This window comes from Schistocerca americana, chromosome 9 (assembly GCF_021461395.2).
Source record: "Schistocerca americana isolate TAMUIC-IGC-003095 chromosome 9, iqSchAmer2.1, whole genome shotgun sequence".
NCBI classification, from domain to species: domain Eukaryota; kingdom Metazoa; phylum Arthropoda; class Insecta; order Orthoptera; family Acrididae; genus Schistocerca; species Schistocerca americana.
The window spans coordinates 180012646-180028270 of record NC_060127.1 but is presented as its reverse complement, the minus strand read 5'-3'; the positions used below and the strand labels follow the sequence as shown (position 1 = coordinate 180028270).

The following is a 15625-nucleotide window of genomic DNA, read 5'->3' as shown; positions in this document are numbered from 1 at the left end:
CTACCGACGGGAAAAGTCTGGGACCACACTTTAAATAACCTTTTAGGCTACTTGAATAGGTTGTGGGACTAAATTTTACAGTGAGTGGTTCACGCTCAATTCTTGCTTGTTGACTTCAACTTGTAGTGACGAACTAACTTGTAGTGCAGTCAGAGTTATAGGTAGGTTGGGTAAAGAGACTCATTAATCAACAGATGCTCAGATGATCTTAGTCATTTTAAGCTCCTTGCCTTTTAACTGATAGTATTTGCAACAGTTATGTGAACAAAATGTTTACCAAAACACTTATATATCTTTGTTTATAGATGACAAAACAGTGACAATACTTCATCAACAGACTAGAAAGAATAGGTGCTGCACATGCCATTACACAGTAAAATTATGTAATGTCACAATGATACTGCTCTGCAAATCCATTTGCTAACCAAATGCTAAACAAATTTCTGAGTAATGTCACAATTCAGGTGTGGAGTCAGAATGAAATACATTGAATGTGTGAAGTTGTTAATATCTTTCTCTTAAAGTATTGTTAATTTTTTGATCATGAATTATTCATAAATTTCCATCAGATTTTTGCTATTGTAATTATTACCAGTACTTTAGTTTCCTCCACTGCTATACGAGAACAGGCTACCTGGTTCCTCCTCTTGCACCCATGTTTCCTATAATAACAAATTCCTCCCTCAATTTTTTTTCTCCGACTTCTTGGAGAGATGTCCAGGAAGTATCTTTCTACTAGTCTTTGCCTCTCTGGGTGCGTACACTCGAATGATCGCATATTCCTGGGTAAATCATGACATTACAACTGGAACATTATATTTAGTGATCAGTTCCCATTTTTTTAATTCTTTGATATTTTCTTTTTCTGTCTTTGATATAATTAATACTTTCATATACATTGCATGGTAACCTAATATATTGTGCTAATTCAGAATGTAATAAATATTTGATTTGAGGTGACAGAAGTGAAAATGTCCCTTGTGGTAGTTTTATGAACAGTTGGTTTTGAAAGTACCGCTGACTGGCAATTTTAACACTGTGCCATGACTCAATGTGCCAGCCTGTGTATAATAAAATGTTGGTAATGAACTGTTGGCTGATGTTTGAGGAAGTAATTTGTTGTTAGTGAATGGATGTGCATTTCATAGTATGTAGGAGATTTCTATTGTTTGTCTTGTAATCACTTTTCACTAAACACTTGTTGCAGGACATTTTTAGTTCATCCACCCTGTAGTAATTAGGTGCTACTGTGACCTTAGAAGTTTTGCCCACCAGCTGATGTATTCTTCACCTGTTACATTATACACAATTGAATACATGCTGTCTGGATACCTTACCAATATAATTAGAAGTAAAGATACAGTTTAGATCTGTGAAAGGTGTAATTTCTATATACTTGAGTTGTAATGACTGTTTTTGTGACCCTAACATCATAACTTGCAGCAATGACAATGCATTGTGTTAACTGTTTATTTACTGGCAACCAGTATTTGTCCTGACAAAATTGCGCAAACAGTGAAATATTAGGTATAGGTAGTAGTATTTGTTTAACGTTATAGTTGTAGCTTTATTCATAGTAGAAATGTTGCAGGGAAAATTGTTGAGGGTGTGACGTTCCAGAGGATTTTGGATGATATGAGAGATTCCATACATTGTGAGGAGGTTGAGAGACTGCACCTCCTTACTCGGAAGGATCTTCACAATATCAAAAGGGAATTTCTAATTGATCCTCACCAGTACCATTCTAGTGATGAAATTAGTGTGAGTATTTTTTTAGAAAGAATGAAAGACTGTGTTCTGATGCACAAACAAGCTGGTCAAAACATGGGAAATTTATCGAGTGAAGACACAATGATAGTGTTAATGACACCATTCCAAAGCGAGTTGCTTAGAAAATTCGGTTCCAATATTGTTTGTGTAGACTCGACACATTGCACAAACGTGTACAAATTATTAGTGACAACATTGCTAGTTATAGATGAATTTGGGAGTGGTATTCCAGTGGCATTTTGCATTTCTAATAAAGAGAATACAGCCATAATGACACAGTTCTTTACTTGTGTCAGGGAGAAAGCAGGAGTTATCAAATCAACTGTGTTTATGTCAGACGACACAAATGTTTTTCGATGTGCTTGGGCAGGTGTAATGGGTCTGGCAGAACACAATTTGCTATGTACGTGGCATATTGACCGCAGCTGGAGAAGCAACTTGAGGAAAGTGCATGGTGGCCCAAACAAGCAAACGCAGGTTTACAAAGCTTTGCGTATGCTGTTAGAAGAAGCAGATATAGAAAAGTTCAGTGAGTTGCTAGAGTTGTTTGAGAGGGAGCTACAAGAGGACGAAGACACAAGAGAATTTGGAATGTATTTCACAAATCATTACGGATTCAGGCCCCAACATTGGGCGTATTGTTATCGCCGTAATTTAAACATAAACACAAACATGCATCTGGAAGCCATGCATAGAGTATTAAAGTACTGCTACCTTGATGGCAAGACCAATAATAGACTGGACAAGTTGCTGCTGGTACTAATGAAATTAGTAAGAGACAAATCTTTTGAAAGAATTATTAAGCTCTACAAGGGTGGACATACTCATCGAATAGAGAAAATTCAAGAACGGCATAGAGAATCCAAAAAAATTGACAGAGGCCAATTCACGGCCATTAGTGATGGCAAACGATTTTATGTGAAATCTCAATCAACAAGTGGCATCACATACACTGTTACTTTAAAAGCACTAGAATGCAACCTCAGTTGCAGATTTTTGTGTTGCACTTGTAATATTTGCATTCACAGTTTCTCTTGCTGTTGTCCAGACAATTTAATAAATCTGAACATTTGTAAACACATTCATGCTGTATCAATGACATATGACTTACATTTCAGTAAAACAGTCAAATATAAAGAAACCACTTCGATAGAACAGGCATCTGCTATTTTGTCCTCAATGAAAAAGCAAAATGATGAGGCAACTGCTTCACGGGGAACACAGTTGAAAGCTAAATTAAAAGTCCTGTTAAACCATGTAGATTCATTAGATACTGAAATGGAAGAGACAGTGGAAAAAGCAGTTGACCATTTGCTGTCACTTGTTAACTCTCGCTCCAAGAAAAAAGGTCCACACTGTGCCAGCAATGAGAAGTTGGAAGTGCAACACACATCTAATAAACAGAACTTCAGTCCAAAAAGTTTGTTTGGTAAACCAACCCTGGCTGAAAAGTCGAATGTTGCAAGTGCTTTGGTGCAACCCGACAGGGAAGTGTTGAGTGTGCATGTTGGCTTTGATCACACATACTCTAAAAATTAAATTTTTACAGTTGTGTGTGCATGTTTGTGTATCATGGTTTATAGGCCTACTGGGGAAACTCGCCATGTAAAACAATGAGTAACGCATCATACTCGGTACCTCAGGGTGATGTGGAAATCCGAGTGTTCTTAATAAAGAAAATGTCACTGTGTGTGTGTTTCTTTTGACTCATCTATCCTATTGCATATAGTTAACAAAATGTAACTGAAATATCTACTATACTATAACATTAATTGGACTATGGACGTAGCCATTTCAAATGGTTTTGCTATTTTTCACAGGTAAAGTATGAGTATTCACCAAAATCCTCCAGTACAAATATATTCCACTTGACAACTGAATGAAGTCAAAAAGCAAAATTTGTGTGGACAATCTGAAAATTGTTTATTCAGTTCGTTATTATTTTTTGTATTAAAACAGTCCCCGAGAATTTATTTTGCTGAATTTCTTGGTCTAATTTTCTATATTTAACATGTCAGTTATGACATGCTTGGTGATGGATGTTTTGTCACCAGGTATATGGCATCAGGTGTGTGGCTTCCAGTGACAAAACTGCAGTTGATGTGTTAACAGCTTTCTGTGGCCTTGAGCATGAAGTATATGCATCTAGAAGTCTTATTTAAAAAGTGCATCCAAAATTCTAATGTCTGTCTGAGGAATTTCCATTTAATGTCATGTTTTTGCCCAATAATTCAGTTAATTCAGCTAATTACTTAACATGGTAAGTGCTGTGAGGCCAACACCAGCCACAGCAGAGCCATCTGCCATGGCTGCTAGCAACTTTGTGACAGTTAAGGGATAATATACAAAAGTGGGCTGTGCAAGAGGTTCAACCTAGTTTTCTTTGGCTAAAGCAATTAAAATCAAACTTGTGAAGCATGTTAAAAATCATACTCCTCACCATAATTTAAATGTTTACATTGAAATGGTTCTGACATGTGCATAATATATGGACTGATCATAGAAAAACAGCTGTTTGATACAAGGTTCTTCACAAGGACAAATGAAAAAAATTCTGAAAAACCAGACTATTTTCTTGAAACCTTAAGAACCAAACCTTTCGGTTGGATTAACATATGAGTAAACCCCATCACAATAGCACTATGTTATGCATCAATTAGCTGTAGTTACAGGATAAGTAAACATGTACAGAAAACTTTTCATATAAATTTTATTATAAAGCTTGCAAAAGTTATAGAAAAGACGGACAAGATAAACTTGTGTAGACATCATTGTAAAAACATTTTTACTTTAAGAAAGCTGAATAGGATAATAATCTCAAGAGTTCCTTAAATTGCATGACATATATCACCAATCAGGTATTTTCTGTTGGAGAAATAGTCTGGTTTTTCAGATTTTTTCATTTGTTCTTGTGAAGAACCTTGTATCAAACAGCTGTTTTTCTACGATCAATCCATTATTACATGCATGCATGTAGTTTCGGTGACCCAATGGCAGCCATCTTAAGGCTGTATGCAAACCACCAGATAAACATATCTACATAGTTGGTCTGCATTGTGCAGGTCCTGGCAGTTTCATTATTAGATTCTGTGAATGTCTCCTTCAGTTCCATGTGGATACCTCTGACATAAACATATTATGATAATTTTGTTAAATGCTTCCTTGCTGTGTTGTTGACCTAGATCAATGGTGACACAAGAAATTTTTTACTGGATTGGGATTTGAACCTGTTTCCTGCTCTCAAGGCAGTTACACTGACTACTTCACTACCCAGACACAGTGCCCTTCCCGACTATGTGGATTACCTCAGCAAGTCTCCCATCCAGCCCAAAATTCCATATGTCACTACTGCAGTAGTACCCTTATTCCTGCAAATGGGTCTGAGTATATGAGTGCATCTGAACTGAAGAAAGTTCCCCAATGCCAAGCTAGGCTATGTTTAGATACAATTGTATGCATGGTGACTGTTCTTTCGGATGTCTGAAATAATGGATACCATGCATATAATTGTATAAATATAACTAGTTGTCTTATGACTGAGGTGTCCACGTTGGTCTGAATAAGTCCATGGCATCTAGTAAAAAAAAAAAAAAAACTGGTGGCACCTGCACAATGCAGACCAACTATGTGATGTATTTATCCGGTGTTTTACATATAGCCTTAAGATTAATGGGATGCCGAAACTAGTTGCATATAGTAAAGGATTTATAAATAGAAAAAACAGCTGTTTGGTACAAGGTTTTTCACAAGAATTTGAAGCCATCTGAAGTCCTTTATCCCATCTCCGAGGGATTCACAAAAAAAGAAAAAATCATTCATTGCACTAAGAATTTCTCTGAAAATATTACCCATTACATGGAATGACCAGATGCTGCATTCAGAACAAGAATTTTGGAGACCTATGCAGGACCAATGCCTGATAAGTGCTAGATCAAAATATGACCTCTTCCAACACCTCTTCATTTTCTACCTCGTTTTCATTACTGTCATGGCTGTTATATAATCCGGATAAAGGCCTGACTTGGAGTTGTAGCTGGTTACTTTCTGTAGAAGAGGGCAAAAGGAAGGCAGAAGTCCTAAATTTTGCATTTAAGAACTCACACAGGGTGATCACACAGACATACTTGATTTTGCCCATCACACAGACTGGCATGTGATTGAACTTGACCGTGGCATCAGAGCTCACTCCTCAGTATTTACAAGAATTAGGTGCTGTCTGTGTGCAGATCTGGTGCCAACTCCCTCCAGCGACCTATCAAGGCTTCATTGATTTCATGCAAAAATGTCTGGTTAATCAGTGTGTGTAGCTGTACTTAGTCAAGGATAGACTGTAGCCATTCATCAAGTTGATCACTTTCATTTCTTTATGAGAATATAACATTGTTTCAATCTATAGGAACAGGAAACAATTCGTTAGAGAAATCCCACAAACAGTATGGTGGGGTCAGTCTGGCCCCAACCTTACCAGCTCTAAAAACAACCACTTGGTTTTACAGTTCAGAGTGGAAAGTCTGCAAAGTATGTAGACCTACAGCACTACAATTTTACAAGTATTCAGTCTAAACATAAACCAAATTCCTTGGCATCCGTATGACCCAACCAAACTGGTTATGGGTTAGATAGGCTACGCCTGATGACATGGCAGACATTTGTAAAAGAATGAAATGAAGGAAATTAACTGAGGTGATGGAAAAAAAGAGGCAAGTGAAAGTAAAGAGTAAGTACCATTGAAGTAAAGATGCACTTGAAAATTGCATAAAGGAAGTAAATTTTGTGAATTAATTGGAATATATTTCAAAATCATGCAGTGTACAGAAACAACTTACTTTCAGTTTATTTAATTATTACTATTTGCCTAAATAAACACTTGCACAATATTGTACATACATTTTCAATAAAAATGTTTTGGTTGCCAGCAGCTTTTCAAGAAGTAGTGTATCTTACACAAATTCATCCCACCAAATATAGTAATAAATTGTAAAGTGAAAGAGTTAAAATAATTGTTCTGATAGTTTTCTGTAAAGTGATTGGAATAATGGTGTTAACTCATTCTACAGAAATTCTGTGTTTCTTAGTATTCCAGCGGGTTATGTGATTCATGTTTTATGTATTTTTAAATAATTCATAATTTAAGTGAACACTCAAAACAGCAAAAAATAAAGATTGAATTTCCAAGTACAGTGTACCATTATATATGTATAGGAAGTTACTTTTATTTTTTAAAATAAATGCAAAAGGAAATAGTGGGCAAGGATTAAATTATGGGTAAATCACCAGGAAATGTTAAGCAAACAGTATATGTTTTAGCCACTTCTGACCAGTAATTAGTAATGTTTCAGACATTGCCTATCATCAGAATATCTGTCCAGAAACATCACAAAATATGTATGACACATTAAGTGTACTTAGATTCATAGGCAAATAAGTTAACATACCAGAGAAAAAAACTTTACTTCAGAGTATCATGCCAAGTGTTATCTATCATAACATTGGAGCTCTCGACTCACAGCATTCTGCCATCACATAATTTGCTATTACAACATACCACTGACTGACTTGGTTGTAGAAGTGCTGAGTTAATTTGTCATATCCCACAATAACTAAAATGCAAAGGCAATTTAATGATGATAATATAAGGCTTTTTAACTGTCTGTTAAAGGCTGAAAATTGGGCAGAGGTCTATAAAGAAAATGATACAAACTACATATTTAATTCCTTCCATGAAACATTTCTCCACCACTTCAATATTGCATTTCCACTGAAATCCAGGATAATCGGAAACACACACAAACTCATGGGTAACAAAAGGGATAAGGATTTCCAGCAAAAAAAAAAAAAAAAAAAAGCTGACTTAAAAATCACATGAAACACCATGAAGTCGATGATCAGTTTAGGTCATATTACAAGACCTATTTTGCAATCTACAGAAAAGTAATCCAACAAGCAAAAAAATTATACAATGATAAATTTATAAAGGAATCTAAAAATAAAATGAAAGGCTTGTGGACAGTTGTAAAAAATGAAACAAACTTTAAGCAGCATGTTATAAACAAAACATTAAAACTAAACCTAAATGATGAAATCACATCAGATCCCCAAAAAATAGATGGTTTTAACGACTATCTTAGCAAAATAGCTGAAAACCTGATAAAGAAAAACTGCCACAGACCAAATAAACACCAAACACTAATAGAAACCATACCAGTACAGGCATCAATGTTTCTTCACAAAGTCTCCAATACTGAAGTACTTACAGCTATAAAAGGACTAAAGAATAAGTACTCCAGTGGTAGTGACAACAGTCCTGATGTAATTGTAAAGAAATGTGGAGAATCCATTGTAGAACCCCTAATCCACATAATAAATGCATCCTGTACAAATTGAGTTTTCCCTGGCCTACTAAAGACTTCTAAAATTACCCCACTTCACAAAAATGGCCCTAAAAATGATGTAGCCAATTACAGGCCCATAGCACAACTCAGCTCATTCTCAAAAATATTTGAAAAATTATTTTACACCAGATTGGAAGATTTTACTAATAAACTATCCTTATTAACAAAACACCAGCATAGTTTCAGAAAGCAAAAGACAACTACCACAGCTATTTGAGTATCTTAACAAAACCTTAAAAGCACTGGATAATAAGGAAATCACATCAGGTACCTTTTTATATTTATCCAAAGCCTTTGATGTAATTGACCAGACCACACGCCTTAAGAAGTTAGCAAATAAAGGTATAAGAGGAATCGCAAACAAATGGTAAGAATCTTACCTGTCAAAGAGATTTCAAAAAGTTGAAATTAATTTTGAAAAAATAAAATATATATATTAGAAGGAAACATTCCACGTGGGAAGAAATATATCTAAAAACAAAGATGATGTAACTTACCAAACGAAAGCGCTGGCACGTCGATACACACACAAACATACACACAAAATTCTAGCTTTCGCAACCAGCAGTTGCCTCATCAGGAAAGAGGGAAGGAGAGAGAAAGACGAAAGGATTTGGGTTTTAAGGGAGAAGGTAAGGAGTCATTCCAATCCCGGGAGCGGAAATACTTACCTTAGGGGGAAAAAAAGGACGGGTACACACACACACACACACACACACACACACACACACACACACACACACACAGACACAGACACAAGCAGACATATACAGAGGCAAAAAAAAAGCTATATACAACCACTGTCCACTCCTCTGACACAATGCCTATTAGATATGGTGTGCCACAAGGCTCAATCCTGGGACCCATACTGTTTATGCTGTACATCGATGACATAAGCATGAAGCTTTCTACAAGACATACCATACTATTTGCTGATGACACGAGTATACTAATAACAGGTACTGATACAGAGGACCACAACCAAAAAATTAAAACGCTTATGTCGTCACTCAGCAAATGGTTAAACAAGAATAAACTGATTATAAATATACAGAAAACAACGTACATAAACTTCAGACTCTCATCCCAAAAACAAGAAATGCCCAATGTGATTCTAAATAACCAAGAGCTTATGTGTGTGGACTCTGTCAAGTTTTTTTTTTTTCATATGGCTTGAAGAAAATCTTGAGTGGGAGACTCTCACAAATTATATCTCAAAAAAGCTATCAATTGTGTGTTACGTTTTAAGGATACTCAAAAAATCAGTTACAAAATCTGTTCTCATACATGTGTATTATGCTTACTTCCACTCTACGTTACAGTAATGAATCATATTTTGGGGGAACTCAACTGGAGGTGGATATATTTTCAAAATGCAAAAAAAGGCAATACGCATGTGGCGACTATCGACTAAGTCGCGTGTAATATCTTTGTTTTTGGCAAGCTCTTTGCCCCAGTCTGTGGTCGCGCGTGAAAGTGTACGGACGTGTACCGAGAATTCAGAATGTAAACAACTGTATATGTGTGCTTACGAGAAATAAAAATAGTGTTTATTACATGTGGTGTAGCGTGCATCATTGGATTCGGCAACCCTACAACGCTAAACCCATACTGGTGACCCCGAATTTTGTTCGCGAGTGCTACAACGAAATCTTATACCGTCGAGCAGTACACAATGGATCGCTTGCCGCCTGCTACACCGAACACGTGCCAACTAAGTGTTCCAACGGACGCTTCGGCATGGTTTTACAATTATCCACCGGGCGTCCGCAATAGTACTATGCAGTTTCCGAACACATCGACTAGCTGTACTCAACAGGACAGTGTTTATACAATTCCACAGCCACGTGTGCCGGCATCAGGTACGAACAATAACTTTCCGTTACCGTACATGAGTCAGCCGTCGTGTGACAGTGTTCCGTACCATCAGAACGTTTTCTGCGCACAAAACTTTGAATATGAACGTATTGCGTCCAATACGAACTTTCCACGTGTTCCGAGTGCTCAACAGCCGACACAATGTGCTCAAACCCCAGTGACTATGTTTACAGGTTTCCCAAGTGCAAGTGTGAATTTTCCACCCGAATCAGTGACTGTACAAATCGAGCCGGACGCTCAAGACAGGAGAGTTCATATTTCTGCCGGAACTCCGGATTTTGCACCAACCCCCCCTACACCACCAGCGTCCGCTTTACGAGTGTTTCCGACGGCACACGCCGTTCCTGCCGCGTGTGTTCCACAAACATTAGGTGATTTTAACTATTTTAATGCACCTGTAGGGGAGGGGCCCGGAAACTGTATTCCGTCGTTCGCCGCACATCGGTCGACTACGGTCGATTCTACAGCGCCGGTCCATTCTACGCCCGTCGGCGTTACTCCGTCGACCGCTCGATTTCTCGACCAAGGTCGAGCCAGCCGCGCCTACCGTGCCGCGTGCCACTGACAGTGGCGGAAGCTGGTGCACCACTACTGCACCCGAGACAATTACGTTGCAGAACTATGGACAGGGAGAGACAGTTTCTGATAAACATTTATGTCAAGACTTTCCCACCCATTGGCCGAAGCTACCACCCCTTCGCAAGGATCACCCACGCACATGGTTTGCTTTGGTCGACCACGTCCTGCAGCTACATGGCGTCGCCGACGACAATTCGAAGTTCCTATGCTTACTGTGTCACCTCCATGACGAACTGGATCTGATCTGCGACATTGTGGCTTCGCCCCCCGCTACGGACAAATATGCGTTCGCCCGACGCACCATCCTCGAGCAACTATCCACATCGACAGAGGAAGCTATCCGCCTCATCAGTCAGGAATCACTGGGATCCAGGTCCCCGTCGCAACTCTGGCGTCATCTCCGCGCTATGATTGACACGCATCACATGCCGGACATTACACTTTGGACCATCTGGTTGCTGAAACTTCCCCCGCAAGTTCAACTTCACCTTCTACATGTAACTTCAGCCCCACTAGATGCCAAACTGAAGATCGCAGACCAGGTTTACAACATTCTGCCCCCCCCGCATACCCCCCCAGGGTGCCCTCAGGCCTCAGGGGTTGGCACACCTGCGCGGCAGTTCCCATCCTGCAGTACAGAGTGCGCACGACTCGCTCCACGCATGCGCGCGGAGCCAACGCCGCCTGGCAACTGCCGCAGTAACTCCTCTCCTACCAGCACTACTGCAGCGTCGCCATCGGAGGGAACTACAAACAAGTCCCCCTCCACTGCCGCTTCGACCTCAACCAGCGCGACGGGCGATGCCACGCACCGCCCCGCTTGGTGTTATTTCCACTCCCGCTTTGGCGACGCGGCTAAGAAATGTCGTTCTCCATGCGCGTTCCCAAACTAATAACGCGACCCAATTCAGGCGCTATGGGCCGCGTTGCACCGCACAGACGCCTATCACTAAATACTTCTTCTCCTCACGCGCCAGGACGCTTGTACGTGAAAGATGCAGTGTCTTGCCTTTCATTTCTAGTCGACACGGGGGCCGAGGTTAGTGTGATACCTTTGTCCGCAGGTATTAAATTCGAGCTTCAGCCTTGCCCCCCGCTTCGAGCCGCCAATAATTCCCTGATCCGCTCTCATGGAATAACGAATTTAAGCCTTAAACTGCAGGACATTAATACGCCCTTACAGTGGACTTTCGTTATCGCGGATGTGGATGAACCCGTGCTTGGGGTAGATTTTCTCTTAGCCCACGCACTGTCACCCAACCTACAACGAGGTACACTAACCTTTAACTCAGGAGACCGTACCACCGGTTCAGATATCTTACCCCTCTCGTCCGAAAGCGCCATTCTGCTGTGTGAGCTAGCGGAAACTGCTGTTGCAGTGCTTTCTCTTAGATCACACAACGACGAACTTCGGGACAGCAATGGGGCCCTCCGCTTACGCATCGCCGCCGTGCAAGCCAAGCTCACGGACGCGCGTAAGCAGACCGCCCAGCTGTCGCACACGGCCACGCCCCCAACCCCCGCACCACTTCCTCGCACCTGCAGCCGACGCCGCGTGACATTTCTACTGCCGGACGGAAGCTGTACCCGCGACGCTACCAGGTACCCCACCGAGCTCTTCGACAAGGACTACCAGTGGATCACCGCCACTGCTGCTGAACTGCCGGCCTTGGACACACACACGTGTGCATTACAGGTTAGTCACAGTGCAACGGGTGCTGGTCCAGCATCCCCATCGGTGTTCGCGATCAATAACGGTACTGTCCACAGAATAAATACCACAGAAGGCCCACCGGTACGTGCAAAGGCTAGGCGTTTAAATCCGGAGAAACTTAAACACGCTAAAGCTATTGTTCAGGAACTTTTAGATAATAAGACTATCCGCCCTTCTTCTAGTTGTTGGTTGTCACCCATTCATTTGGTGCCCAAGAAAGATGACACTTTCCGCCTCTGCGGTGACTATCGGGCGCTTAACGCCAGAACAATTTTAGATAATTATCCTGTCCCAAATATTCAAGACTTTGCTTCCCAGCTGCATGGGGCACAAATTTTCAGTGTAGTCGATTGTCATAAGGCGTACCACCAACTGCCAATGGCACCTGAGGACGTTGAAAAGACCGCTATCATCACCCCGTTCGGGTTGTTCGAGTATTTGTTTATGCCATTCGGCCTTAAAAATGCTGCACAGACGTGGCAACGGTTCATCGACTCGCTGGTTGGAAAACTGGACTTTGCATATGCGTACCTGGACGACTTGTTAATTTTTTCTTCCTCCCTCGAGGAACATGAACAACATTTAAATACAGTGTTCCAACTATTAAAAGCAAACGGTATCGCAGTGAACAATACTAAGTCACAACTCCGCTGCACCAGTGTCACATTTCTGGGCCACAGAGTTTCTGGCGACGGCATCCGCCCCCTAACTGAACGGGTGGAGGTCATTAGTACGGTGCCTTTGCCCAAAGATTTTCAGGGCCTCCGCCGCTTCCTTGGAACGGTAAATTACTACCGTAAACATATTCCCCGCGCCGCCGACATACAGGCCCCACTGACGGATGCCCTCGCAGGAAAAAACACATCAGGGTCTCGGGCGGTCACGTGGACTCCAGATATGCGTCGCGCATTTGATAATCTAAAGTCAGCCTTACAGACAGCTGTTACGCTTGCTCACCCCATTCCTGATGCTCCCATCTCGCTTACTACAGACGCAAGTGATACGGCAGTGGGGGCAGTACTTCAGCAATCCGTGGGTTCTGTTGTACAGCCGCTCAGATTTTTCTCCCACAAACTGACCGCTTCCCAACGTAAATGGTCGACCTTCGACCGGGAACTGTTTGCTATTTACGCTGCTATCAAATATTTCCAAGACGATATCGAAGGTCGCCATCTCGTGGTATTTACCGACCACGAGCCATTGGTTTACGCTTTCCGTAACCCAGGTAAGGACTCATCCCCGAGACGTTTTAGGCATATGGACCTTATATGTCAGTTTATGAATGACATACGTTACGTCAGAGGCGCAGACAATGTCGTCGCTGATTTTCTGTCTCGGGTGTCGGTTTTATCTTCACAACTGGACCTCAGTGAGCTCCCTAAATTGCAGACAGAGGATACTGAACTCGCAGCATTGCGTTCTGATATCAAAACAGGACTCAAACTAGAGTTACGGACACTTCCTGGGTTTTCATCACCCATCTGGTGCGACATTTCAACAGGACGCATACGCCCGGTGATTCCTGCACCTCTCCGCCGGGACATATTTAATAGTATCCACGACTTGGCACACCCTGGCATTCGCGCCTCCGCACGTCTGGTATCTGAACGTTTTGTTTGGCCCGGGGTGATAAAACAGTGTCGCAGTTGGGCACGAGCATGTGTGGCTTGTCAGCGCGCAAAAGTAGGACGTCATGCACAGCCCCCCATGGGTACGTTCGATGTGGCAAAAAGAAGATTCCAGCACATACACATCGATATCGTCGGGCCCTTACCCCCCTCAGGCCCCTTCCGTTACATACTGTCCGCAATTGACAGGTTTACCCGCTGGGTAGAGGTAATTCCTCTCACTACTATCACAGCCGATGCAGTGGCCCGAGCCCTGCTGTTAATGTGGATCTCGCGCTTCGGCTGCCCAGTCTCTGTCACCACCGACCAGGGCCGCCAGTTCGAGTCTGCCCTCTTCCGACAGCTTTGTGAACTGTGTGGGGTGAAACGATTTAGGACTACAGCATACCACCCCCAGAGCAATGGGCTTGTGGAACGCTGGCACCGAACGCTTAAAGCTTCCCTGATGTGCCACGGAGGTGAGTGGGCCGATGCCTTACCAAGGGTAATGTTAGGCGTTCGCGCCGCGTACAAAGAGGACCTTGGCGCATCCCTGGCAGAGGTACTGTATGGAGAACCCCTCACACTCCCAGCAGAGTTAGTTGAGCCTTCACTTCCTCCAGATCAAATCTGCGACTCGACATTCGTCGGGCAGGTCAAGGAGCTAATTGCTAACATCCGCGTGCCGCCTCCTCGACCACACACGCCCCCTCCCGTATTTCTGCATAAGGACTTGGCGTCGTGCACTCGTGTCATGGTGCGTGATGACACCATCCGACCGGCACTCAGACCTCCATATACGGGCCCGCACAGAGTCATATCACGGCGTACCAACACGTTCGAAGTGCTCATTAACAGCACGCCTCAAACGGTATCAGTCTGCCGCCTCAAACCTGCATGGACTCTGTGAGAACTGCCTGATACCCCACCCAGTCAGACCCCATCCCCTGCTGCACCCACCTCGCATGAGGCATCTACCGACAGTCCATGGATGAGCGACGCCCATTCCCACACGTGTGACGTTCCCCACTCCCAGTCGTGTGACAGTGCTACAGGTGTGTGTGACATTCCTATGCAGAGTGATGCGTGTGATGACTTACCCTCCTACAGGCAGCCCCTTGCCTCTCCCCTGTTAGGATTCAGTGATGTATCAGGGACCAGCCTCAGAGCGTGTGATGTCACCGATGACGACTCGTGTGGAGATTCTGTCAACCCGTATAAGGAAGTGGTAGTGAATGTCAACACAGATCTTATTTGCAGCTCTAATGTGTTTTTTGTTATGCAGCCGGATAATGTGTACATCTTCTACGAACAAGCCAGCTTCCCCAGTGACAACTTAACTCACATTCATCTCCTCCAGTCTGTCCCCTTGCCTGTTGGTACTGACCCATCAACGGTCAAAGTCCTACGTACCGCCACAGGCATTCAGATCCGCTATCCTGGCCCCTCACAACCCACCATCCCCTCCCCAGATCCCTCAACTGCTGTACGAGGATTCACCCGGTCAGGCAGGACCATCCGCCCCCATCGCTGGCTCGAAGACTTCAATTACTAATGTAATGTAATGTAAGGTATGGTTTCTGATTAAACACCCTCTCCCTCCCCCCTGGGTGTTCCCTTTACATGTATGCCCCAATATTTATGTTTGTGCTCCACACTCTAGGGGGGGGGGCTAATGTGGCGAC

General features: G+C 42.4%; 1 protein-coding gene across 1 annotated transcript; it reads left to right on the top strand.

Annotated features, from left to right (window-relative positions):
* Nucleotides 1-1075: 1075 nt before the first annotated feature.
* LOC124550797 lies at nt 1076-3653 on the top strand. The gene is made up of 6 exons (XM_047125522.1): nt 1076-1111; nt 1219-1351; nt 1444-1486; nt 1560-3276; nt 3354-3461; nt 3591-3653. Exons 1-6 carry the CDS (start codon nt 1076-1078, stop codon nt 3651-3653), a joined length of 2100 nt encoding a protein of 699 aa, XP_046981478.1.
* Nucleotides 3654-15625: the final 11972 nt, after the last annotated feature.

Excerpts from the sequence above, each read along its gene's own strand:
- LOC124550797 (XM_047125522.1), top strand. The coding sequence starts at position 1,076 with ATGTTGGTAATGAACTGTTGGCTGATGTTTGAGGAA. Across the intron at positions 1,487-1,559 it reads TGTTTATTTACTGGCAACCA|TTGTAGCTTTATTCATAGTA; the intron begins GTATTTGTCCTG and ends TTAACGTTATAG. Across the intron at positions 3,277-3,353 it reads GGGAAGTGTTGAGTGTGCAT|GCCTACTGGGGAAACTCGCC; the intron begins GTTGGCTTTGAT and ends CATGGTTTATAG.